This window comes from Amaranthus tricolor, chromosome 10 (genome assembly GCF_026212465.1).
Source record: "Amaranthus tricolor cultivar Red isolate AtriRed21 chromosome 10, ASM2621246v1, whole genome shotgun sequence".
In the NCBI taxonomy this organism is placed as follows: domain Eukaryota; kingdom Viridiplantae; phylum Streptophyta; class Magnoliopsida; order Caryophyllales; family Amaranthaceae; genus Amaranthus; species Amaranthus tricolor.
The window spans coordinates 3,801,725-3,826,084 of record NC_080056.1 but is presented as its reverse complement, the minus strand read 5'-3'; the positions used below and the strand labels follow the sequence as shown (position 1 = coordinate 3,826,084).

Here is a 24,360-nt window from a genome sequence, read left to right as displayed (position 1 = left end):
AGATAAATAATTATATGATTTTATGCCCAATTAAAGGGATTTTAATGCGCAAAAGCTTTTATATTTGACTTTTTTGTTGACTTTTAAGCTTGACTTGTTTTTCTATAACAATTAACAAAAAATAGCCAATAAAATAAATCAACTAGACCGACAAAAAAAATTAGTAAAATGTTGATGTGGTTGCCTAGGCATTGCAAATTCAAAATAACAATATTTCTATAAATGCAACAAATTCGGTAGTCTTCATGTCAATTTTTGAAAAGTACTAGTATGAACCAAAACCCAAATATCTATAAAACCCAAAGATATTGAATTCTTGATTCTTCTGTGTTGTTGCCTATCACGGATGATGTGTAGGTGGTGGGTATGAAAACTTTAGGTGGATATAGGTATGAGGGAGGGGGCATCCGCATCCACATCAACACCCGCCCGCCTAGTTTGCCATCCCTTATTGCAATTATACAATATGAACTATCGAAGGGCGGAAAAGCATCATACTTCATTCATCATCTATAGTCCATAGAAAACGAGCATATGCTGCCAGAATATCACTGCAAAAAGCAAGTACAAACATCAGTAAGACTCATCAGTCATGAATGATTAGCATTAGTATGATATTGTTCGTTTTGGGCTATACCCTTATGGATTTATCGTTGGGCACCTTCCTAAATCCTAATAGGGCCTCATATTAATCTGAAGTTGGATCAATCGTATACTTGTCAACTCTTTCTTATTTTTCCTATATGAAACTTGGGTTGTACACTCACATAGCTGATATCAGGTGTAAATTCTTGATAAAACCAAAGTTCATATTTTTTTTCGGATCATAATGGACTCTTACTCTATTAGCATCGGGAATAACAAAATGTTAAAAATTTAAAAAGATAGAAAATATGGTGGAGAATATATGATACCTATCTCCAGGGCCAGCTTCAATAGCACGTTCATAGTAAGCCAAAGTAGTTTTCTGATCATGATAAAGCTCCCAAAGTAATGCTGCATACTCTAATAAGATCTCTCCATCTTGTGGGTAGGCTACTATGACCCTTGAGTAGTATTCTTCAGCTCCTTTAAGATCTCCTTTTGTCTGTCATTATTTTTTTTATTATATCATAAAATGTAATAAAAACAGGTCTCATAAATACTAAAAAAAAAAAATCATCTTCCTAATCTTTTCTCGGTAAAGAATGTGTTTGACAAATGAGTGTTAGATGGCTTTTGGCTTTTTGGCCGTCAAAAAGCAAACAAAACAAAAAGCGTTTGATAAAATGCTTTTAAACCAACTGGTTAGTTGGCTTTTAGGTCAAAATCAAATTAGCTTTTCTACCCACGTTTTCTTTGATAAATAGTCATCAACAAAAAACCTTTTACCAAACATCTCAATAACAGCTAGATTATAGTTGGCTTAACGGTTAAAAAGAGTCAATGCTACTAGCAGGTCAAAAAAGTCAACTAAACCCAACAATTAACAACCAATTTTCAAATGCCCTGTATAGAGGATCTTGGGCTCATAAAACATAGTTGGAGATTGACCTTATACAAAAACTGAGCATACTTCCTTAGATAAAGGGGATCAGAAGGGTTTTCCTCGGTCATCCTTTTATAGTAATCTTCAATATCAGCTTCGTTTTTCGGGTCTTCTGCTTCAGCTCCATCAATGTCCACTCCAATTTCACTGATGGGATGCAAATGATTGATTTTGTGTAGGCCTCCCTGATATCACAAAACTTAGTATAGTTATGTTCTGAGTTTCACCAATTAAACATTCAATTTGGTAGGAAAAACATCATTGTGTACCTCCACATGATCAGGATGATTAGAGTAGTCGTCTCCATCATCATCGATCTCCCAAAGGAACTTAGCATATGCTGCTAAAACATTGCTGAAGCATGAACAATTTAGAAACTTAGATGTTAGGGTTCATTGCAGAACTTTCTAGTACTCAGTACTCGCACACGGCAGGGTTAACCTTGTAGATAGTTTGAAGTCACAAGTCACAAGTCGCAAGTCGAAACTAAGACATAAAAAAGGGTATTTTCCTTGCATTCTAAGATTGTCTACTAGGCAGAGTACATAGAACATATATTAAGGTTTAATTATTAGTTTACCCTTTTGGTTAAGGGTGAATCTTTGACATGGTATTAGAAGCCAACATGAAAGAAAACCATGGGTTTCCCAGCTCAACCAAAAGCTTAAGCTAATGCTTAAAGCCCTATGATATGTTACATACTCTAAGACACCCCTCACACAAGAGCTCTTCAGGCTAGAAGTGTGGATGCAATACATACTCTCTTCATACCTGGCACTATATATACCACGTTAAATGAGAGGTGGCCGAGATTCGAACCCGTGACCTCTTGTCAGGTTGGCTTCTAATATCATGTCAATGGACAACTCAACCAAAAGCTTAAGCTGATGGTTAAGGCCTCAACATATGTTTTATATCTTAACAGGTTCGAATCTCATTTTCTCTTTTTCATGTGTATTATTTTGCATCGAATATGAAGAGTATCCGTCTTACATTTATACTTCTAGCCTAAATGACTCTCATATTCGGACGCCTGATAGAGCATTCAACATATCCCAATTATCATTTTTAAACTATGCTCGAGATATTTCTTGACATCACTTAACTCATGTCAGTAGCCTTAATGGCTCCAAGGTTCTTCAAAGCAAAAACTTTAGTCCAAGTTATTGTAGAGAAGTGCTAATAAATCCAAAATGGCCAACAAAACAAACTACTAGAAAAAATACACACCTATCCTTAGGAGCAGTTTGGGCAGCAAGCTCAAAGAATGCAGATGCTCTTTCCTGATCATGATGAAGCTCCCACACCAACAAAGCATATTGTGAAAGAATTTCTCCATCTGTTGGTTCAACTTTCATGGCTCGAAAATAATAGTCTTCTGCTCCTTGAAGGTCTCCTTTTCTCTATTAACCAAATTCATCCAATCTTCCCATTAGCCACAAATAAACTTACTAAAATTTGATTATTCCAAAATTGTTTTTTTCAATAGCATCAGGGTTGTTATAGTAACATATTTTGTCGCTCAACCATCAAACTTTTGGTTGACTTTTGGTTGAGTTGGTTATTTGACATGCCACCAGAAGCCAGCGTGACGAGATAAAGGCAATACTATATTTCTATCCCAAAAAGCTATTGAGGGGCATATTAGAGTATATAACATATTCTAGACCTCACCTATCAATTTAAGTTTTTGTTTGAATTAGCTCCTTAACAAGGAATTAGGCTCGAGTCATTGGCCTAAGTCTCGAGGTCTAGGGTCGAGCCTAATTAGGATCATTTGATTAAAAGCTCCATTAATTTTAAGTTCATCTTTATACGCCCATATGTCCTGCCCATAGAAGTTATGCTACAGGGTCTAGGAGAATTTAACAACACGTCATAGTATATATGTCCTGTGACACTTCAACCATCAGCTATACTCTAACAACATACCATATGCTTATCAAAAGAGATAAGAAGGATGCACCCAAGGAGACCCTCAATCAGAATAGATTTGCAAATGAAAACTAACCTGCAAAAACTGAGCATAGTACTTCAAAACAAGAGGATGATTAGGGTATTCCTCAAGTAAATCCATGTAATAATCTTCACAATCCGCTTTCTCAATAGTAAAATCTTGAGGAACATCATTGATTCCAAGTCCAGTTGCAAGAAACATAGGTGGACTAGCTGGTTCTTCCCCTACTTGAGAACCCCTAAATTTCTCAGGATGACCCAAATCATCATAATCTTGTTCTTTATTGACCAAATCCAAATGATCTTCTTTCACAAAACTAAAATCACCATTAATTACATGTTTAGGTTGTTCTTCTAACCCATTATTTGGGTCTTCTACCCCATCAATTGTGTTCTTAGCATAGATTGACAAAGATGGTGCAGTTTCTAACATTTTATAGGAAATGTATGGGTTTTAAGAACAAAGATTGATGATTGAAGAGAAGATGATAATACTTATATGATCAAATTATTATCTTTTATTTATGTTCTTTGTTATTTTATTAAATAAAAAATAAATTAGTTTTAGGAGATGGATGAATATAGCGGGGAAATGGGATCTTGATTTTACCTTTGCTTGAGGGTATGGCCGTACGGGTGGGGGATATCTCAACTCATATGGGCAACTTGTAATTTTAAGGACCATGATTTATCTCTTGAGAAATTAGAGTATGACGAATGCTTTTTAAATGGGAAAAATTCTCACAAAATATCAAATAAATTTTTTTAAAAATATATCTAATAAAAAGAGTTTTATCAAAAAATGCTTAATAAAGTTTTTTTTACCAAAGAGTATCAAGTAACGTTTTCCTCTAATTGACCGTCAAATATGACGGTTGACTGGTCAAAATCGAAAATTCTTCTTCCTTATATTCAATTTATTTTCCAATTTAATTTCAATTTTGAGTAAAAAATTGAGGAAAAAGATAGTGAGTAAATTGAATTAGAAAATAAATTGAAAATAAAAAAGAAGAATTTTCAATTTTGACCAGTCAACCGTTATATTTGACGGTCAATTGCAGAAAAACGTTACTTGGTACTCTTTGGAAAAGAAAATATTTTATTTCGTATCTTTTGGAAAAAAAAATTTTATTAGGTTTTTTTTAAAAAAAAAAGATTTATTAGATACTTTCTGACAATCTTCCCTTTTAAATATTTTAATTTACTACTCCCTTCGTTTCATATTACTTGCTATATTATAAGATAATGCATTATTCATTCATCATCTTAATTTGTGATTAGTTTTTAATTTATAAGTTAAAATATAGTCAAGTGAGATATTGTTCGATTCGTTCGAATGCATAGATTATTAATATAAATTCTTATAATTTTTAATTATACATAATTAAAGATATTAAGAATTAAACTAGTGTATTAGACTACATAAAAAGTTAAATGATGCAAGTATTTTAAAACGGATAAAGTATTTGTTTATATTATTTATTTTGTATTATTTAAAGAAACAACCTATAATTCACATTATAAATTAAAATGAGTAAATAATACAAAAATATTATTATAACATAGATTAAATGAAAGAAATAACAAAATACTACTTGCTCTAACCGAGATAATTCTATTTTATTTTATTTTATTTTATTCTTTTAGTTTTTGTTGGGTTTAATAGGTGGGAAATGGGCATCTCTTTTTTAGAACTTAAAAGATTAGTAACCAACACGTGTACGTGTAGGAGAAGGAGGCTACTGTCAATAGTTTGGAACTCGTGTCAGTGTGTCTGCCTTGATGTGTGTTTGTTATGGGGTCTGATAAATAAACCTATAATTTATTTAGTCAAACTCTAACCATCCAACTCGGTTCAATAACTTTTTAAAATAACTACTCATTATAACCTACCACTCACTCATCATACCCATGATTCTCACAGTAATTCACCATCCAACCTCCATTCTACCATTATAAATACATGTCGCGTACATCATTTGCACCGGACTAAGCTTTTATATTGCTATCATTACACCACAATAAATATTCGCCCTCCTACTTACAATCTATATTCTTGATCAACTATCCTTCAATTGATCTGAACTCATCCTTTAATCCGTTAATCTTGTTTTCATCCAATATAACACATTCATTAATTATCATATATTCGTTACTTTCGTTTTCCCGATCTGACTTGAGCGTCGGAGGGGTTTTCCGGGAAATCACCCCCGGGACAAGGCTAACGTTGTATTGCAGGATTTGAGGTCTCATCAATGGAAGGATCATAAGCTCTTTTAGCATACTGACAGTTACCCTCGATTACACCTTATATCCAATTATTTAAATGTCTTTTGTACTTCCTCGTTTTATCACCAAAACAGTGTTCAAATTACTCATGTTAGTTTGGATTGACATGTTCAAAGTAAAACGCAAAATAGGAATACAGAAGAAAAAGTCATAGTCGAGTCCTCGCTTGCTTTCGGAGACACACTAAAAAGCCGATTCTGCTTTTTGGTATGCCGAGTCGGCGTTTTCGACTACCTTGGTTTTGCGGCTTGTTAATTAATTTCGTTAGTGTTGATCGGTTTCAGTTATTATTGAAAGAGAATGGCTCGAATCCAATAATAGTAAAACCATGTGTAGAAGATGAGTGAAAAACAGAGAATAAGTAAGAGACAATCAAACAAGCAAGACAATATATTTATGAGGTATTTAAGGATACCTCCCCCTCAAATAAAGTATCTTATCATTAATATAATCTCAATTACATTAATGATACAACTTACAATAGTTAAGAAGTCACTCTTAACCCATAAATATTTCACATTTAATGGTGAAACTCCACAAATGGCACTAATACAAAGAAAACACTCTAATGGCTAATGCTCTAGTTTCTCTAGTGTATTTGCCTCTCTTCCTACTTCCAGTGATGTTCTAAGGCTCCCTTATATAGCCTAGGACATATTAGAAGCCCTAGGACCAATGGCTTAAAGCCCAAACAAATCCTGTAACTAAAACAGAAAGTCGCAGAAAACGGGTGTTGAACACCAGTCGACCAAGCGCCTCTTGCTCGACAGGTCAAGCAAGACTCCAGTAGCCATTGATTTGGTTTGCTGCTTGGCTCAACCGAGCCATTAATGCTCGACCAGTCGAGCGGCTTAGCTCATACCCTGCTGCCTCGCTTTTGTTTTTCTTTGCACCCTCATCATGGCATCCCGAAGACCCTCCACATAAGGGTGATTTGGCGCTTGCTCTAACAAATACTAATGATTGGTAACCAACATATGTTGGTTATTTTGATGGAACGTTATCTTGTTTCATTGATGAGCTTTGGATTAAACAATTACTTGTTTCATAAGGGTTGAATGAAATAATTTTGTTTTATAAGTAGGCATTGGTTGACACTTTTAATATATACAATTTTGTTCTTGCTTCTCCTTTGCATGAATTGTTGTGAAGGAGTAATTAACTTTCATTGCAATCTTAAGTTCTTAATCCATTTATAATACTTTGTCTTACCTTTGCAATCTCTTTGTTCTAGGAGATTGTTGTAATAGATTGTATCTCATTGTGAGTTTCATTATCATCCCAAGCACCATAGTGGGAGAAATATTACAAAAAGAAAGCGTACTCACGCCTTCTAATAATATCAATTTTCCGAGCGACTTAAATTCGTTGTTGCAACCTTATCTTTGTGGTGTCCTTTTGGTGATTAAAAGAGTTCCATAGCCAACTTTAAGGGGATTACAAATAGTGTACTTGTAACATATTTGTAATAGTATTATTTTGAAATAAAATGTTTTTGTTCGAGTTAAAATTAGTTTTTATGATCACGTTAGTTTTTCATTGTTTTAATGAAATATTGAAGTCGGGTAAAAATTGGATTTCGTATTAGTTAGTTGGGTTAATATCAAGTTGATTTTATTTTAAACACCTCTAGTTTAGACAAAATCTCTACATTCAATGTATGTATGTCAATTGACTTTTAATTACGTCTATTGATCAAACTAGAGGATGCTTTTTTCACACCTTATTAACTTTTACACATATCCTTTAGTGGTTCAATGGTCTTTTTAACACAAAGACACCAATTTCTTAATTCTTGTTCAAAGTCCATGTGTAACGAATAAAATAGAACAGATAAAGTATTGCATATGAAGTACTTCTATAATTTTGAATATGAATTAAGAATTTGGCCAGAGAGTGGAATGTTTGGAGTGGGGTTTAAATTTGATCTTTCTGTTTATATTAGTGTTTATTTAGTATATTACTTTTATTTAGTGAAATTTAATGAGATAACTCTAAATTTTCAATATTTTTAAGTAGTAGACAATTTTTTTTTATTAAATCTACATGGTAATTTTGACTTTTCGACTTTTCCATAAGGTAAACAAAAGAAAAGTTTTTTTTATTAACTTTACGCTATTTTTACTGAACGTAATGAATTTTTTTTCAAAAAACAAACATCGTGGTCACCTTGATTGACAACAAATTTCGAAATCCAATCGAATTAAGTATTTAATTTAATCAAAAATTTAACATTTTGTTTACATATGAAAAATTTAGAAGCTCAAAATCGCCACATATATTTAAAAAATATTTTTGAAAAACAAAAAAACTCTTAACCACCCCATGAAATCTCTCATTTATTTATCACAAAAACTTGTATGCAACAACCTCACGTGTGTGACAAAAAAATTATATACTTGTCGAATTCAAGCCTTTTCAAGACTTTAAAAGTCAAATCTAACACTTAAAATCCTTACTTTAAGCCTCAATCTTCTTTCCCCACAAGCTTAACTTTTTAACTATCAATTTCAACTCTTAAATCATCCATTCTACAATTTAAAATGTCAATTCTAACTCTTAAGACTTCTATTTCAACCCTTAATTTTATATTTTATTTACCTACACCAACCGTAAAATATCCATTTTAAGACTTAAAATGTCTATTCCAATGATTTAAAGTTTGTCAAATCTAAGACTAAAAATGCCTATTTCAAGATCTAATAAATCCAATTTAAGCTTTAAAATAGTAATTTCAAAATTACAAACTGTATCCGTAATTAGTTGTACGTGTGCGGCCGTTTCAAAAGATTTGCTCTTTATTTTTGTAAAGTTAGATTACTCATTCCATCGCCATTTGACCATTAGTACTACTGTCACTTGAGCCCTTAAGTTAACCCTCAAGTTGTACTGAGTACCAAGTACGAAGTACTAACCCCAACAGTCTACAGTCTACAGTCTACAGTCTAAATCACAATTTGCCCCTCTCATTCATCGCCACTCTTTAGTGCTCTTTTCTACTCTCCGCCTGAAAACGACCAAAATCCGTCGTTCATCCGCGTTACTTATTATCGCCGCCCATTGTCCAGGTGCCACAATTTTCCTCCTTTGTAAACCCTAATTGATTTTCATGGCCTTTATGTTTGTTTGTTATTAATCTTTGTCAATCCTGCTTCCTAATTTTGTAAAAGCACCAATTCCTCAATTTATAGCTATTGGGTTGTCAATTTGATTTTTCGAAAGGCTAATTTCACTGTAAGTTTGATGACAATTAAGGGATAATTTAGCTAATTTTACTAATATTGCTGCTTTTTTGTCGTTCTCATTTTGTTAATGCAGCTTCCTAATTCAACAAGAAAGTAATAATGAGCTCTACGGTCTTTGGTTCATCTTATGTAACTCAGTCTTCATTTTTCAAGGTTAATTCCGATCAGTATTTTCTAATCTGCCCTTTTTTGTTGTGTTTTGTTGTTTAAAATAACAGTGCTTGATTGAGTATTAATGGGTTCTGAAAACAATGACAGAACAAAGAAAAGGGAAGAAATGCGAAACGATTTTATGTTCGAAGTTCCGTGACTTCAGTCCCAAAGAACTTACAAACTTCTGATAAGAAGAATTTGCAGAAAAGCATTCGCATTGGTGTTCTTGGTGCCAGTGGTTACACTGGCTCAGAGGTATTGTTTTCTCGTCCATTTGATTCATGGATTGTTTCTTTGGAAATTTGTTGCATAAAATGTTTTGGGTGTTTTCTTAGTATGAGATTTAAAACATGCAATATGGCTATGCCGTTTCAAAAGTTATTGAATATCTGCTGAAATTTTTTTGTTGTTATGCTTGGATGCATTGGATATCATAATTTGTTATTATTAAATTCAGGCAACTTTTTCTTTTGTGGGTCGTGATCATAGTACAAAAATACAATCACGGCTGCAAAACAGATTTTTCAGTCAATGCGGAGGGTTAATCATGAGTATGCATATGTGTATGTTATTTGAAATGAAATTGATTTGTTGGAACTTGGGGAAAGAGAATGACAATTTATAAAAAGAAAGTCTTAAGTACGTGTTTGTTCAAAAGGAAGGGGAATAGAGAAGTGAACTAAATTTGATCAAAGTCCATAGAATAATGATCTAGGGGGCACATGTTTAAGGTTGAGACTTTAGCCCCAACTAAAAGTCTAACATAACAAAGGATTTTTTAGCCCCAAACTCTCATCTCAACTCTCAAGTCTCGATTATAAGTCTCACAATTTCTGTTTCTAGTCACATTTGCCAAATTCACCCCCAATATTACATTATATTTGATATGCTAAATTCATTGGATATCCTACTTGTTGCTGTTAATCCGGGAATTTGAAATATTAATATTGCTTTGTGTATGGTAGGAAAAAGAATGATAAAAGATACTTGTTCTGGCAAATTATTCTAATCTTCTGGATTAGGTTGTAGTTTTTCCTTACATGTTAATTGAGAAATCATCATATATTTTGGGCTACAACAAGTGTAGTTTTGCTTTGATTTTGTGATAAACACATTTGTTTCTTTAATGATCTTACACTCTTTTCTTCATTCAGATTGTTCGATTGCTTGCCAATCATCCACACTTTGGTATCACTGTGATGACTGCTGATAGAAAGGCTGGTCAATCACTTGCTTCTGTATTTCCACATCTGGTCACCCAAGTATGACATTTTGGTACTATTACTTCTCGTTTCTGCTTTACATTGTAATAAATCGTTCAATGAAGATGATAGTGTTTTTTGTATGCAGGATTTGCCAGATTTGGTTGCTGTAAATGATGCAGACTTTTCAAATGTTGATGCTGTATTTTGTTGTTTGCCCCATGGAACAACTCAGGTCTTTTTGTGTCTTGTACTTAGGGGTAAAAAGTTCGGTCTGCGTTTTGGACTTTCCTTAAAACCAAATTGAATCAAACTAATTTCGGTTTGAAAATTTTCAGTCCAAAACCAAACTGAATTTTTGAACAATCCAAATCGAACTGAACCGCTTTTTGAAAGGGAAGACCGAACACCGAACTATAAACCGATTGATAAGCGAAAAAGAACAATTTCAAAACAACATATTATAACTAAAAACACATGTAGCAAATACTTCATTATCAACAAATTACAAAAAAAAAGAAGCAAAAAAAAAAATTATAGTAGCATAAATTATACTCCCTCCTATTCCTTTTTAGTTGTCCCATTTCTCATTTCACACTATTCATCAATCACTCTTAGTTTGTATTATATTATTAATCTATAAGTAAAAACATAATCAAATGGAATCTTTTAATTATGCACAAATAAAGATATTAAGGGTTGAGTTAGTGCATCGGTAAGCTTGTAATGACCTGTAATGAGAAATGGGACCAATGAAATGGATAGGATGGCGAATACAGTAACTTTAGAACTGAACTTCTCAAGCTTTTACTTTTCTTGGGTTAGCAAGAATTATACATTCTCATACAATATTTTCTAGTAAAATTGTATAAATGTATGGTGCCCTCATTGTTTGTTCAATCTTGTTCAGGATATAATTAAAGCACTTCCTCGTGGACTAAAAATTGTTGATCTCTCCGCCGTATGTGTTCAATTTACCCTTCTGAGTCCAAATGTGTTTTTTAACCTTGTATTTAGATACTAAAGTTTAATTGGGAATGGCTCTGCAGGACTTTCGACTGCGAGATATTGCCGAGTACGAGGAATGGTATAATCAACCTCATAGAGCACCAGATCTTCAGGTATCCGAAATAGCATTTCCGTTGTGAATAATGGAAGACTTATTGTACTGTATTTCTAGTTTATATCATATTCTAATTTCCGATTAACTAAACGTGAAGTTTTTCATTTATCAATTTATAAGAAATTTTCTCAAGCCAATCTTGTCTACGTTGAAGTCCTAAAAGGCCAAACAATAGATATAGTTTTGAAAGGGAAGTTTTTTTGACTTCAGCTAAAAGACATCATACAGCAGAAAAGCACTCCATTTCAAGATTTGAAAGAGAACAATTAAGATGAAGTAAGTGAAGTAAAGTTGGAAAATTTAAGATTTTAAGGGGAGATGTGGGTTAAGGAATGTGGATTGAAATTGGTGTATGGTTAGAAATTTTTTTTGGTTTAGAAATTGGAAAGACAAAGTTTATACCAACTAAGTAATTGTAGTTATGATCTCAAAAAAATGATCTGAGTTGTCTGAAAATTTATTAAGAAATTTGTTCAACTAAAATTTTAGAAGTGATTGCCGAAATTTGGAGAAAAGTGTTTGAAACAGAATGTGGTGTTTAGAGAATCAATCTGACACAATTTAGATGAAGTTGAAAATTGATCACTTGAGGGGTCATCAAAATTTATCATAGAGAAGCTCATTCAATTCCTATTCTAGATTCAAAATAAATACCATTCTGATACGATGTTAACGTTTTGAGGATTGATGAAAAAGAAGAGAACAATTAGTGAGGAAATCAAAGTTTACAAGGAAGTTTTCTAGGCGAATTAAAAGTGCGAAATATCTTCTGTACAACATTATGTATTGTCCTAACCAATCAGAGATTATTGCTGAATCTTGTCATTTGAATCACCACTTGCTGACTCAACATGCCTTTTAAACGCAAGTTATGTTCCACTGCTTGGAATGTTACCTTATGCTTGTAGATTAGCGCTTGAACTACTGTTACTAAATGATGATGAGCTAGATAAAGTGAAGTCTACAACCGTTACAATTTTCTACGATAGCTAGTCAATATTAATCACTAAAAACTAAGTAATTCGATGTTACTTAATTGTACAATGCTTTGAAATTGTTATTTTACATTTTCTTTTGCGGACTCTATCTTTGCAGTTCTTCCCTTATGTCTCTCATCCTTTCTTGAAATTTGTTTGTTTACTTGCCACTAGAAAGAAGCTGTGTATGGTTTAACAGAGATATTACGGCAAGAAATTCAGAATGCTCGTCTAGTAGCAAACCCTGGTTGTTATCCAACATCAATTCAGCTCCCTCTTGTTCCCTTGTTAAAGGTTAGCTTCTGCTAAATCTCCTTCATAAGATTTTACGTAACTTTTCTATGAAGTTTTCTTCAGCATCTTTTTTTAGATTCGGATAATAACTAAATGATAAGGAACATGGAATTATATGAACTTAAAAACATTACTACTTTCACTCCTCTAACTTCATGCAATCAAATATATCTATTTAAAGTACAAGCAAACTTGATATCAAAATCAGCAAACTTGGAGAACTTTTGAATAGTAATGCAGCATATGTGCATATAGGTGAAGCATATGGTATGTCATTAAAACTTAACGAGAATTGAAGCAATTATATCAATAGCTAATTGCTTGTAAAAGATATAATTATTGAAGTTGGTTACTGATCCATCAATTTGTCTGCCAAAACAACTGTTTCTGAAATTAGTGATAAAGACCTCTTTACAATAGTGCAAAAACTCGGTAACGGTCGCAATTGCGGTGGTGACACGGTGTATTTTACACCAAATATCAGTCGAAAGCATGAGATATCCATCGAAACGGCCCAAAACGCAGTTTTTTTTAATCCCTTTACAACAGGGGAATATCGGTTCGTTACAACATGATTTATGTGATGCGATGCAGCCTTGTTTCTGGCTTTCTGCATTATGCTTTTAACCTACCTTTGACCACTCTTTTCCTTTTCAAAGAATGTTGCACATATTTATTGAGCAACGTGGGGGTAAAATGTGGTCCTTGTAAGCCTCTAACCCATTGAATTGTTCTTTTTTGTCTTGTCTTGCAGGCAAATCTTATAAAGAGCAGTAACATAATTATTGACTCAAAATCTGGTGTGAGTGGGGCAGGTCTGTACAATGCTCAGAAATCAGTTTTATGCACATCACTAACAACCTTACATGATGAAGTTTCAGTTGCTTAATAAGTTTTCATTTTGTAGGACGTAGTGCAAAGGAGGCTAATTTATATACAGAAGTAGCTGAAGGAATTCATGCATATGGTATCACAAGACATCGTCATGGTCGGTATTTGCTGTCCAACAAAACATTTTAGATCTAATGCTAAGAGTGAGATTACCTAAAATTTTTGTTGAGGGCACGATTGTGCTTTGACAAATGTTTTGTATTATCTAGGTCTTTCAAATAAGAGTCCTTGTTCTCATTTTGTCAAACAAATTGTTTCTATTATGCACTTTCTTGTTAGAATTTTAAATTATATCCAAGAGTGAGAATCACAGAAAATTTTTTTCCTTAAAAGTGCATAGTTTAACAGGCTGTTTATCTCTGCGCTTTTTTATTCCAGTTCCTGAAATTGAACAAGGGCTGTCAGATGTAGCGGGTTCAAAAGTAACTGTCAGCTTCACTCCTCACTTGATGCCAATGGTAATGATATGTTCTTTGTGCTGTAGCTTTTATCCGTCTTTCTTGCTTGAAAATGTAATTTTTGCTTGCCTGCAGAGTCGGGGTATGCAATCAACAATATATGTTGAGATGGCTTCAGGAGTGACTGTTGATGATTTGTATGATCAATTGAAGTTGTTCTGTGAGGTACTCCTAAATTAATTTGATGCTCCAATAATCTAATTCCAGTCTTCTCCGGTATCAGTTTCTACGATACTTGGATTTCTGTGTTATTGCATGTTTTTTTTTATTTAGTTCTGACTTACCTACCCTGCTTTTTGTAAAATCTTCTTTCTTGCAGACGGAAGAATTTGTTTATTTGTTGGAGAAAGGCGTTGTTCCGCACACCAGAAATGTCCGTGGGTCAAACTACTGCTTTATGAACGTCTTTCCTGATAGAATTTCCGGGAGAGCAATCATAATATCAGTTGTACGTTTCCACACTCAACATGACTAAGTTGTTCCTTTGCGTGTATATTAAGTGCCTTTTCCTAGATTGAATATCTTCTGTTTCAGTCCCTATCATTTTTTTCACCTGTGGTGGCTACCTTAAATGTTTCTTTTGTGTGCCCTATACTTTCCTTGTATTCCCAATCATTTAAGTTGTACTTGTCATGCAGATTGATAATCTTGTGAAGGGAGCATCAGGTCAAGCTGTTCAAAATCTTAACTTAATGTTGGGATACCCTGAAAATACAGGACTACTCTATCAGCCTCTCTTTCCTTAGGGTAATTCTTCTATTATATTATGCCTTTTTTCTGAGTATTAAGCATGCCACATATCCCATCGGCCATCTGCAATTAACCTACTTAGAGAACTAATAAAACAATGTGACTTGTTGTGATACCCGGGTTGAGCTTTGTAAGGGTTTGATAGACTATCCATATCAATAAGGTGCATCTTTTTTTAAAGGAGTCAATTTGCTAAAAACTTTACAGTTAAGTGTGCTTGGTGGGAAGACAATCTTAAAATGGGTGACCTCCTAGGAAGTATTCTTAGGTGCGCATGAGTGAGGCCAAAGCGCATTGGAAAGTTTTGTGTTGGTTGTGGGACCAATTTACAACACCATGGGCTGCTACCGACAGTCCAATGGGGCCGGGGTGTTACACTAGTGTAAAGATTGGCACAAATTTTTAGAATTGGGATTCAAAGCTCATCGTGCTTATATAATCTAGCCTAGTTTTTGCTGGAAAGCTTTCAAGTTTAAACTCAACCAACCTTCATTTAGTCGGGCTTTTGAGCTAAATGTCTTCGAAAGATGGGCAATGATAATCGATTTGTTTATGATATGTGAAAATTTATGCATATAGCTGAAAATATGCAAATTTATTGTTTTTTCTTTTAATGTTGCAGGTACACTGTCAACCGGCCGTGGACTGTCATCGTTTATTTTGCTACTGGCCAATTTAGTCGGTTCAGGTGATAGTCTTCATACTCTTCACCACCCTAAAATCCCCCCACCCAATAAGTTATATTCGTTCCTGTTAAATGTAGCTTTAGATTTTGCGGGTGAAGTCCAAGGCGAGGTTGTTTTTCATATCTTTTTGGTTGTGTAATTGGACCATGCGCAAAGAACTGTGTTATGCTGCGTGGAACCGCTGGTTGTGTAGGAGAAATAAACAATAAATCCCGATGGATGAAGGAATATCCTCCCAAATCCGATGGTTGAGTATGAAATCCCTCGTTTATCCGGGCCACGTAGTTGGGTTCTCGATGATAGGACTTCGTAGCTGTAACTAGTTAATGACATCATAAAGCGGTACTTGGGAGTAAAATCGTTTGTTATGAGATCTTTTGCATATATAGATGCTCCTAAATCATTCACTCATCTTAATAAAGTGTTCTCAGAAAATGTAAAATGCATTTCGGAAACACTTCCTTTGCGTGTTAATTTTTAATTATGTAAAACTAGAATTATTGAAGTTTGTAAAAATATTGGCATGTGTGAAAAACCAAACATCAACATCATCAATTTAATATTTCGTTCGAAAACAGGGTTTGGATGAAGGAAGATGACGAACAATTTATACTCGTACCATTTTCAAAGAGAGCACCAGAATGTCAATTGTATCCCGAAAAGTGAGGGCCTACTAGTGAAAAATATGAGTGGTATCATTGCTTGAAGAGTAAAATTACCTGCCGTAAAAACATTTGTAAAAAATAGGGCTGAAATAATATAATAAATATATTGAGTAAATAAATAGATAAAAAAGAGCAGGTAAAAAGCAATTAGACACTATGGTGAGAAAGACAGAAACTATTAGTATTCTAAAATATGAATATGACATCTTTAACTTTACTATTTTTATCCCTAGTTAGGTCCTTAAAAGAGTTGCAGTTTACTCAAATTGTTTTTAATTTACTCAACTCACGTTTTCTTAGGTCTTTCTTAACTTCTTTTATTCTTTACTATATGATAAATACTTTATTAAGACCGTCTCATCGTGAGACGACTTAATATGGGCTTACCCAATATTAAATTTAAAAAAACTTGCACCAAAAAACTGTTTTTAACTTAATCAGTTGTTTTTTTAAAAAAACATTAATTCGGCTGCTTGTATGGGCCCTTCTTACAGTAAGATGGTCTCATATAAGACGTGCTGTTACTATATTGTTTTCTATCCTTTTTATGGAAGAGTCGACCATCTTTCTTTGCGTATGTCTAAACCATTTTAATATATTTTTATTCATTTTAGCAAATAATGGGGCAATACCTAGCTTCTTTTTAAACTTTTGGTTTTGATTCTATTGTGTTACCGCACATCTATCTTTTAACATTCGCAATTTCTACTGTTTTTATCTATTGTTTATAAATCTTTTTAAGGGACCAACGCATTGTCCCATATAACATAGCTAGCCTAATGGCAAATCCATGGAAAACCAAACGAAAACAGGGCGAAGGAGTATAAAATTTATAAAAGCACAATGAAAATGATAAAAAGGATATTTGTGTATTTACAAATTGTAGGATGACATGACATTTAGCTGTACATAAAAGCAGAATTTGAAAACGAGTTTAAATTTCCTCATTATTAAATTGCGGCAGATAGATTGCATTAAACTTATTTTTTATAATAAGAGAAATTATTAAATTGTGAAAATACTCTTGTCCGCACTTTTCTTTATGATATGAGTTGTCGCTTTTTTTCTCTTTTCATACCTTGATCATACTTTTACCTATGAGCTGAATATACTAGGTAAGATGATAAAGATAATAAAAATTGAATAAAATAAACTTTTTTTCAAATAATTTCTTGAATAAGCTTGGTAAAATTTTAATTTTCAAACTAAGCGTCTTTGTATCCGAGTCTAAGGTCAGAGTTTGTTCGTTTTTACTAACAGCAAACAAGGCGTGACCTTAAACTCGGACACGAAGACGCTTATTTTAGAAATTAAAAATTTCCAAACCATATTTTTAGAATTTTCTTTTTTTAAAAAAAAAGTTTTATTTTTTCAATTTTTCAAAATGATACGGCCTGCCTTGTTTTATGAGTCTCATGGAAGATAAAATGGAGCAACATAGTTCATCCAACTACCTAACCTGTCAACTGTATTAGTGATGTATATAGGAAAATACTCTGTATCAACTGTACACACACAGCCAATTTCAACATCTTATGTACCAAGTCCTAACACTCTTTACACAAATCCTGCATATCATATCATATATCATCATCCTACATTGTATATTTTTACTCCCACCCACCTTCAAATGAGATGTTCAAATGGTTGTTGTCTAGATCGTAAATATGTGCCGAGTATGACTACCTCCAAAACTCGTAGTCTTGTCGTATATCAAAAACAGCAGCGGTAGCTGGTCTTCGTCTCCAACGAGCAACAATCCACGACAAAAGTTGAGTCGGTAAATCTATTGTCCAAAAAGTTCTAACAAAATTGTGCCCCCAAGTAGATCTGTATTTCCAGGACCAACATATTAGCATTTCATTCGGTCTACAACGCATATTCACGATAGAACAACAGTAATACAGAAGTATGCAGCGTGAACGAGAATCATAATCACAGAAACATAACAGTCATGCGGTAACAGGAGTGATGTGATTATCGTAACAACTAAACATCATACAGTCAAAAGCATGAGATAACGCTTGATACGGCCCAAAACACGGTTTTTTCACACCTTAACAATGGCGAAATATTGTTCGATTTTCTAAAAACCTTTACAACACGGATGATCATAAAGCACAAATTGCAAAAATGGAACATAACCATTACCTCTACGCAGCAGTACACATTCACTAGCCACATCCAAAGATATGGCAGTTGAACGAAAACTGTCTACATGCATATCGCGAGCTTACGATAGTAATCGTCAGGAACCCCATAATCAAGGCAAAGTTCTCGCATCGGTGGAATGTTCTCCATAGCAAACAACATAAGATGAGGAAACATAACATTGTTATGATCATACATCACAAATTGCACCATCACATTCGGAGTTGGGCAATGACATATATAACAAGCAACATTTCTCATTTCAGAAACATCCAATGCATAATCCAATGGCGGAATAGAGGGATATGTTGGCTTCACATACTGAGGATACATCTGGGATAAATCCCCCCATTCAACCCACTTATCAGTGAACTGACCAGGGTATATTACACTATCTCCATTCATGGTGAATACTTGAGCCTGCTCCTTTGTTAGAACAATCCCAACATACTCACATATGAACCCACCAGCATGTATCAAATCCAACGTCCGAACCCCCCAACCTGTTTCCATGGACCTAAAGATTTCCAACCTAATCTTCAACCCTTTCTGGCTCACACGATTTCGACAATCCGGAGGACATGTGCAATTCTTTCCACATTCATATACTAAAGGTTTCCCTCTCAGCAAAAACCCATTATAGTCATAAGCAATCTCACCCCCATTCTTGATTCCACAGGAACACTCATCATTACAACTAGTGACACAATTACACCCCATATTTCCACCAGCATACACAAATGGAGGAAAAATAGTCCTGGGCAGATAATCATAATTCAATGGATCATTATCAGAATCTATATCATTAAACACAAAAACAGGGACATTCTCCTTCTTCTTCGAAAGGTCGAGAGTAAGATAACCGGCAGGTGGAACCTGTAATGGCATCTTTCTCAAGGTTTGAGCATATCTTAAAATGGTACTACCCATTTCAGGCTGACCCTCAATTCTAATAAGCCTAAACTTATAAACACCAAAACCAGATTTTCCTACATCAAACCAACAATCAACAACTCTATATAAGCCATCATAAACGTAAACCTTAGTTGTAACACTGCCTTCATATTTAAGACCTCTAATTACTCTAACTTCCATACCATAATGCATACTTCTTTCTAAAGCTAAATTACCTCCTTCAAGTTTCTGGTGTTTGGACATTCTATAAAGCTTATCAAGCCCACCATGGCCCGTATAAATCAACGTATCGCCTCTATCTTCATCATCTTCATATCCACCTGAAACAACAATACTTGTGGCTATTGATTCGCCATTACAACTCTGAGTCGAAGGCAAGAAATCAATTCCAGCTTGAGGTTGCCCATGTAATCCGATTATACACAGCTCCATTCTAAAATGGAAAATATCGCCAATATACACACCAGGAAATGACCCAGCAACCCTTTTATCTCGATTAAGCCAAAGCCCATGGATCCTCATTAATGTAGCAGCTTTAACATCCATTCGAGCTCGTCTTCCAGAACCAGGACCACTCTTCTTTTCCTCTTGCAACATCATATAGAGTCTTAATGCGTCGTAAAACATCCGAGTTCGTCTTATTATGGCTCTGAAATACCTCTCATCTTCTGTAGTGAGGTTAGTGACTCGAACTAGCTCGTTGGATCGCTTTTGATCACGTAAGGTAGGAGGGGTAACTGCTAATGGAGACTCCTGGGTTTCCCCATCTGGGTAAGGAACAATGGCACTGGTATTTGAATTCAATGGTTGTTGCGGATCCTGTATTTGTTGGCTAAATGCGGTACGAAACATCTCAGAAAGATGGTAGAATTCAGAGTAAATATCGGAATTATCACTGGGAGAATGAGAAGGTTCAAGAGCAAGTAAGTTAGGGTCATTTGCAGGCGGGGAGCTTGGAATTAAATCGGGTGTTTGAATATCTGAAATGGATTCTTCAACTGGTTCTGATTTGACCTGAATTACGAGATTTCCAGGTTCGGGTGGAAGATTAGGGTCGTGTAATGAGACACCAGGAGCCATTTTCAAGAAATGGGTTCTTGAGAACAGAGCAAATGGAATGTGGGTTTTCTTTAATGGAGATTAAGAGCAAGTAGGTGGTTGGGGTGAAAGAGAAAAATTTGGTTTGTAAATTGTTTAATATTGGCTTTGCATTCTTGTTGAGTGTTAACTTCAAGTTCAACAATGGCGGAAGCAGTAATTTTTCCTCCAGAAACACACCCAAAACATGGCAAAATTGAAATATTTGGAGGAATTAAGAAAAGAAAATGAAATTCTGAAAAATACTAAGCTACGTGTATATAATCATATAACATCTATTAAAAAAGCCGTAAATTTTCTATTGGAGTACTAATTGAATTAAATAGCTGATCAGTCTACATCAATTAAAGATCAATATTTAACTTATTAAATTTGCTAATTTGATTATAGAAATTATTTCAACTAATAAAATACTCTAATTTATAAATTAACTAAGAGAATGAAAACAATATATTAAGAATTATTTAGGTAATGCTAGCAAATTTTAAATTAATTTTTAGGAAACAAAATATTAATCATATATTTTTTAATAGGAAAAACAAAATAAAGTAAAAAAATATTTAGATGATATTAAATGATTTATTAAGATTTACAATGATTTAGTTATAATTATTTCAACTAATCATTATACAATTTAATAAAAAGGCTAAAAAAATCACATATGGCATTCTTTTGGAGCCACGCTAAATGAAAAAATTTTATTGGTTGATATTGGCTTACGTGGCAAATAAAATTAATCAACCTGTTATTTATTTTACTTATCTACAAACTATTTAAATTACACGTATAAAAAATGTCATATCATCCTGTTTTAACAATTATTATTTATCACTTAATCTTTAGTATATAGTATATTTATTATTACATATGTTTGAAAATTATATTTATATATCTTTTTACTAAGAATTTTGTGCAGTGCACGGGATTTTATACTTGTGATGAGATAAATTATATTTTACTCGATTTGACTGGTTGGGTTTTTTTTCCCTAAAATAATAACTTTTGTTTTTTAGTTGATTTACCATTTTTTTGTCGTATAATCTTCTAATTTGATTTTTAATTTGTTAAGAATATTCTAGGGAAACACACTCTTAAACAGATATAATTAATGATTAATTAAAAGTTTGTATTATTGTAAGGAAATAAAAAAAAAATTGTATTATTACCGAGAATGTTTCCTTTATTTTTTTTTACCTTATTTATTGCATTTATATGGTGATATCATCAAGTTTTGGTAGTTCTTAGGTGATATTTATTGGTATTGATACAAAAATATAACTTTCTTTTGATAAGAAAAAATTGCATGAATAAATGTTTTGTCATTATTTTCTCCTGTATAACATCTATATATTGCATTTATGTTGTGATATTATGTAATATCACATTATTTTTTCTAAAATATTCATATATATATATATATAATAGGGGAGGATTCTAATAAAAAATATATTTAAAATAAGAAGGATAAGAAATAATCAGACCTATGATTTTAATAAGATAAAAAAAAATCTATAGTCAATATAAAACTTAAAAAAACATATATTAAGTCTTTATACGATCCTTTTTAAAGTTAAACTTTGATCAGAATTTATATTTGATAGTATGCTACATCAAACAACTTATGAATGAATACCCTTAACCTTAATATGAAAAATAATTATATCTTAGGAACATCTTCTAACTTCCTACTCTAGAACAAGTCAACACGTTTATATCGGTACATGGTAGGCTAAGGGAAGGGTAGGACTGTAGAGGAGGCTCAATGCAAATCAAAACAAGGTAAAATAAACTTGAAGAAAAACAATACATACTCCAACTAAGATAATATCTGATAACTCATATTAAAATTTTATTTCAATAACAAACTTAACCTTGCACAACAAGGCACAAGCTAAAAACGTATATCACTTTAGTTGAAACGAGTTTTTAATTAACAAGAGAGGGGATAAGTAGAATGGCTTAAAGATAGTAGATGAGGATCCAATGTAGTTAATTGTGGGCATTTTAACTTTTATTGGCAAAACGAGCTCTATAGAATGCTAGCAATTTCTCCTTATTAGGCAAGTTTTGATTGACAACACTACAAGCTAAGAGCTCATTAGTCCAATTGCAAATTGATGGATACTTCTCTTTTGTAATAACCTCTTTGTGTAAAACTTCTTGCAAGCATGGGATCCAAAAGGCTATCATTGAAGCAACTATGTCCAAATATCCAATGTTTTCTCCTCCAAAAAACTTCTTTCCTTTTATCTCATTTTCAAGGATGTTGAGAAGCTCATGGAGTTCTTCTAATGCTTTCTCACTTTCTTCTCCTTCAGTCATAAGAGCAGTTTTTACCGTCGGTGTTATCTGATACAAAAGGCCAATTATATTGACAAAATATTATTAATTTTGAATGTCTCGTCTATTTTAGAATATATACTTATATGACTAGTGATTATGTCATCTTAAAAGTCAACTTAATTTTTTTGAAAAACCCACAAATATTTAACACAAAATTATTATATGAAGCAGTCTCATATATAAATGGGTTAGATAGCGTAGTGTAAATGAAGTATATACACTCTTTGTTTTGAGGCTGGTTCCATGAGGAACTATCTCTCATAAGAGTAACTGAACATTTAAAACGACTTAATTTAATGAGCTTACCTTATCATCGATAAAACGAGCCCAAAAACGAGCATAGGCTTTTTGATAAGGATTAGTAGGCAAGAGAGGATTGGTTTTCCAAACTTCATCAACGTATTCCAAAATTAGTAATGACTCAACAATGGGATTTCCATCATGTACCAAAACCGGTATCTTTTTATGAACAGGATTATACTTTAATAATTGTTCACTCTTGTTTTGAAGATCTTCCTCTATAACTTCATAATCAATACCCTTCATTTTAAGGGCTATTTCCACTCTCTTGCTGTATGGACTAACCCAAAACCCATAAACTTGCACTTTTCCCATCTTTTAATTTAATGTGCTTTCAAATGTTTTGGATTATACTTTTTTTTTGTTTTGGATAGTTTTTTGATGGATGTGAATTGTGTCGGTAATCATTAGTATATATAATATCATATTCAGGACCAAATTATATAATGCAGTCAAATCTTAGCGTATTAATTTATGTTTACGTCAAATAAATACTTTTAAGATTGCTAGCTCATCACTGAGCTCATATTCTTGGAACATGACGTATCTGATGATATAAGATAAAACATAGAGTATATTGTACCCTCGACTATCAGTTTAAAATTTTGTTTGAGTTTATTTTGTAGCATAGTATTAAAAGCCAATGTGATAAGCATTATTGTTAAAATTTCGATCTGAATCGTAGAATTGTATGATTCTACAACCTAGATTAGACTCGACGACTAGGATCGTTAGTGGAATCGGTATCAAGTGGGATCGTTAGAATCAGCTAGAATTGTTAGTAGGATTGTTAGGATCGGTTAGGATCGTTCAAAACTATTCATTAAAATTTTTTTTTGCTAGTATCTTTGTTCCTTTTTTTGCTCACTATGATTTATTATTATATCCTCGTGTGTATGTGCTCAAAATACATTATGTATAGTGTACATCTTATATATATTTTTTCATTTCGATAAAAATATAGGAAAAAACGACATTAAAAAGTAAGATATGTATGCATTTTAAAATTAAAGCACAATCTTAAGAAACAGTAGGGGTTCCTAATGCTAATTTATATTGAAAATGATCATATCATGAACAGACATAATACAACTTGTTAATCCTGCAAATTTGTAGGATTATGTGATCCTATGATACAATTTTAAAATCTGATCCCATCAATTGATTTCAATCCTGTATAAAATCTTAATCCTAACAACCTTAGTGACAAGAGGGTATGGGTTTAAATTCTTACCCATCCCACCCATCCCTCTATGATAATATGAGTTATATTTTCATATTCTCACTTTGTATTGTTTGGATTGGAGGTGAGGGTCTTGCCATTATAGGAATTTTT

At 33.1% G+C, this 24,360-nt stretch overlaps 4 protein-coding genes across 5 annotated transcripts; 1 reads left to right on the top strand and 3 right to left on the bottom strand.

Moving 5' to 3' along the window:
* Positions 1–163: 163 nt before the first annotated feature.
* On the bottom strand, positions 164–4,142 carry LOC130826318 (uncharacterized). Its single transcript, XM_057691939.1, has 6 exons — positions 3,540–4,142; positions 2,759–2,931; positions 1,798–1,882; positions 1,534–1,713; positions 915–1,087; positions 164–551 (listed from the first exon to the last, which is right to left on the bottom strand). Exons 1-6 carry the CDS (start codon positions 3,915–3,917, stop codon positions 500–502), a joined length of 1,041 nt encoding a protein of 346 aa, XP_057547922.1. The 5' UTR covers positions 3,918–4,142; the 3' UTR covers positions 164–499.
* Positions 4,143–8,603: 4,461 nt separating this feature from the next.
* Positions 8,604–16,484, top strand: LOC130825858 (probable N-acetyl-gamma-glutamyl-phosphate reductase, chloroplastic). Of its 2 annotated transcripts, XR_009046971.1 has the most exons (16): positions 8,604–8,841; positions 9,092–9,171; positions 9,277–9,426; positions 10,326–10,433; positions 10,522–10,608; positions 11,284–11,334; positions 11,423–11,494; positions 12,648–12,767; positions 13,522–13,582; positions 13,675–13,755; positions 14,037–14,116; positions 14,192–14,281; positions 14,436–14,564; positions 14,755–14,863; positions 15,489–15,554; positions 16,131–16,484. XR_009046971.1 is itself a non-coding variant. In XM_057691303.1 (15 exons), exons 2-14 carry the CDS (start codon positions 9,118–9,120, stop codon positions 14,860–14,862), a joined length of 1,191 nt encoding a protein of 396 aa, XP_057547286.1. In that variant the 5' UTR covers positions 8,604–8,841; positions 9,092–9,117; the 3' UTR covers position 14,863; positions 15,489–15,910. The 2 variants fall into 2 exon arrangements, 1 of the variants encoding a protein (XP_057547286.1); XM_057691303.1 differs by lacking the exon at positions 16,131–16,484 and having other exon boundaries at positions 15,489–15,910.
* Positions 16,485–17,699: 1,215 nt separating this feature from the next.
* Positions 17,700–21,808, bottom strand: LOC130825857 (histone-lysine N-methyltransferase family member SUVH9). The gene is made up of 2 exons (XM_057691302.1): positions 18,369–21,808; positions 17,700–18,047 (listed from the first exon to the last, which is right to left on the bottom strand). Exon 1 carries the CDS (start codon positions 20,361–20,363, stop codon positions 18,432–18,434), a length of 1,932 nt encoding a protein of 643 aa, XP_057547285.1. The 5' UTR covers positions 20,364–21,808; the 3' UTR covers positions 17,700–18,047; positions 18,369–18,431.
* A 96-nt stretch (positions 21,809–21,904) lies between these two features.
* Positions 21,905–23,451, bottom strand: LOC130825859 (probable glutathione S-transferase). The gene is made up of 2 exons (XM_057691304.1): positions 23,031–23,451; positions 21,905–22,730 (listed from the first exon to the last, which is right to left on the bottom strand). The coding sequence occupies exons 1-2, from the start codon at positions 23,337–23,339 to the stop codon at positions 22,386–22,388; spliced, it is 654 nt and encodes a 217-aa protein (XP_057547287.1). The 5' UTR covers positions 23,340–23,451; the 3' UTR covers positions 21,905–22,385.
* Positions 23,452–24,360: the final 909 nt, after the last annotated feature.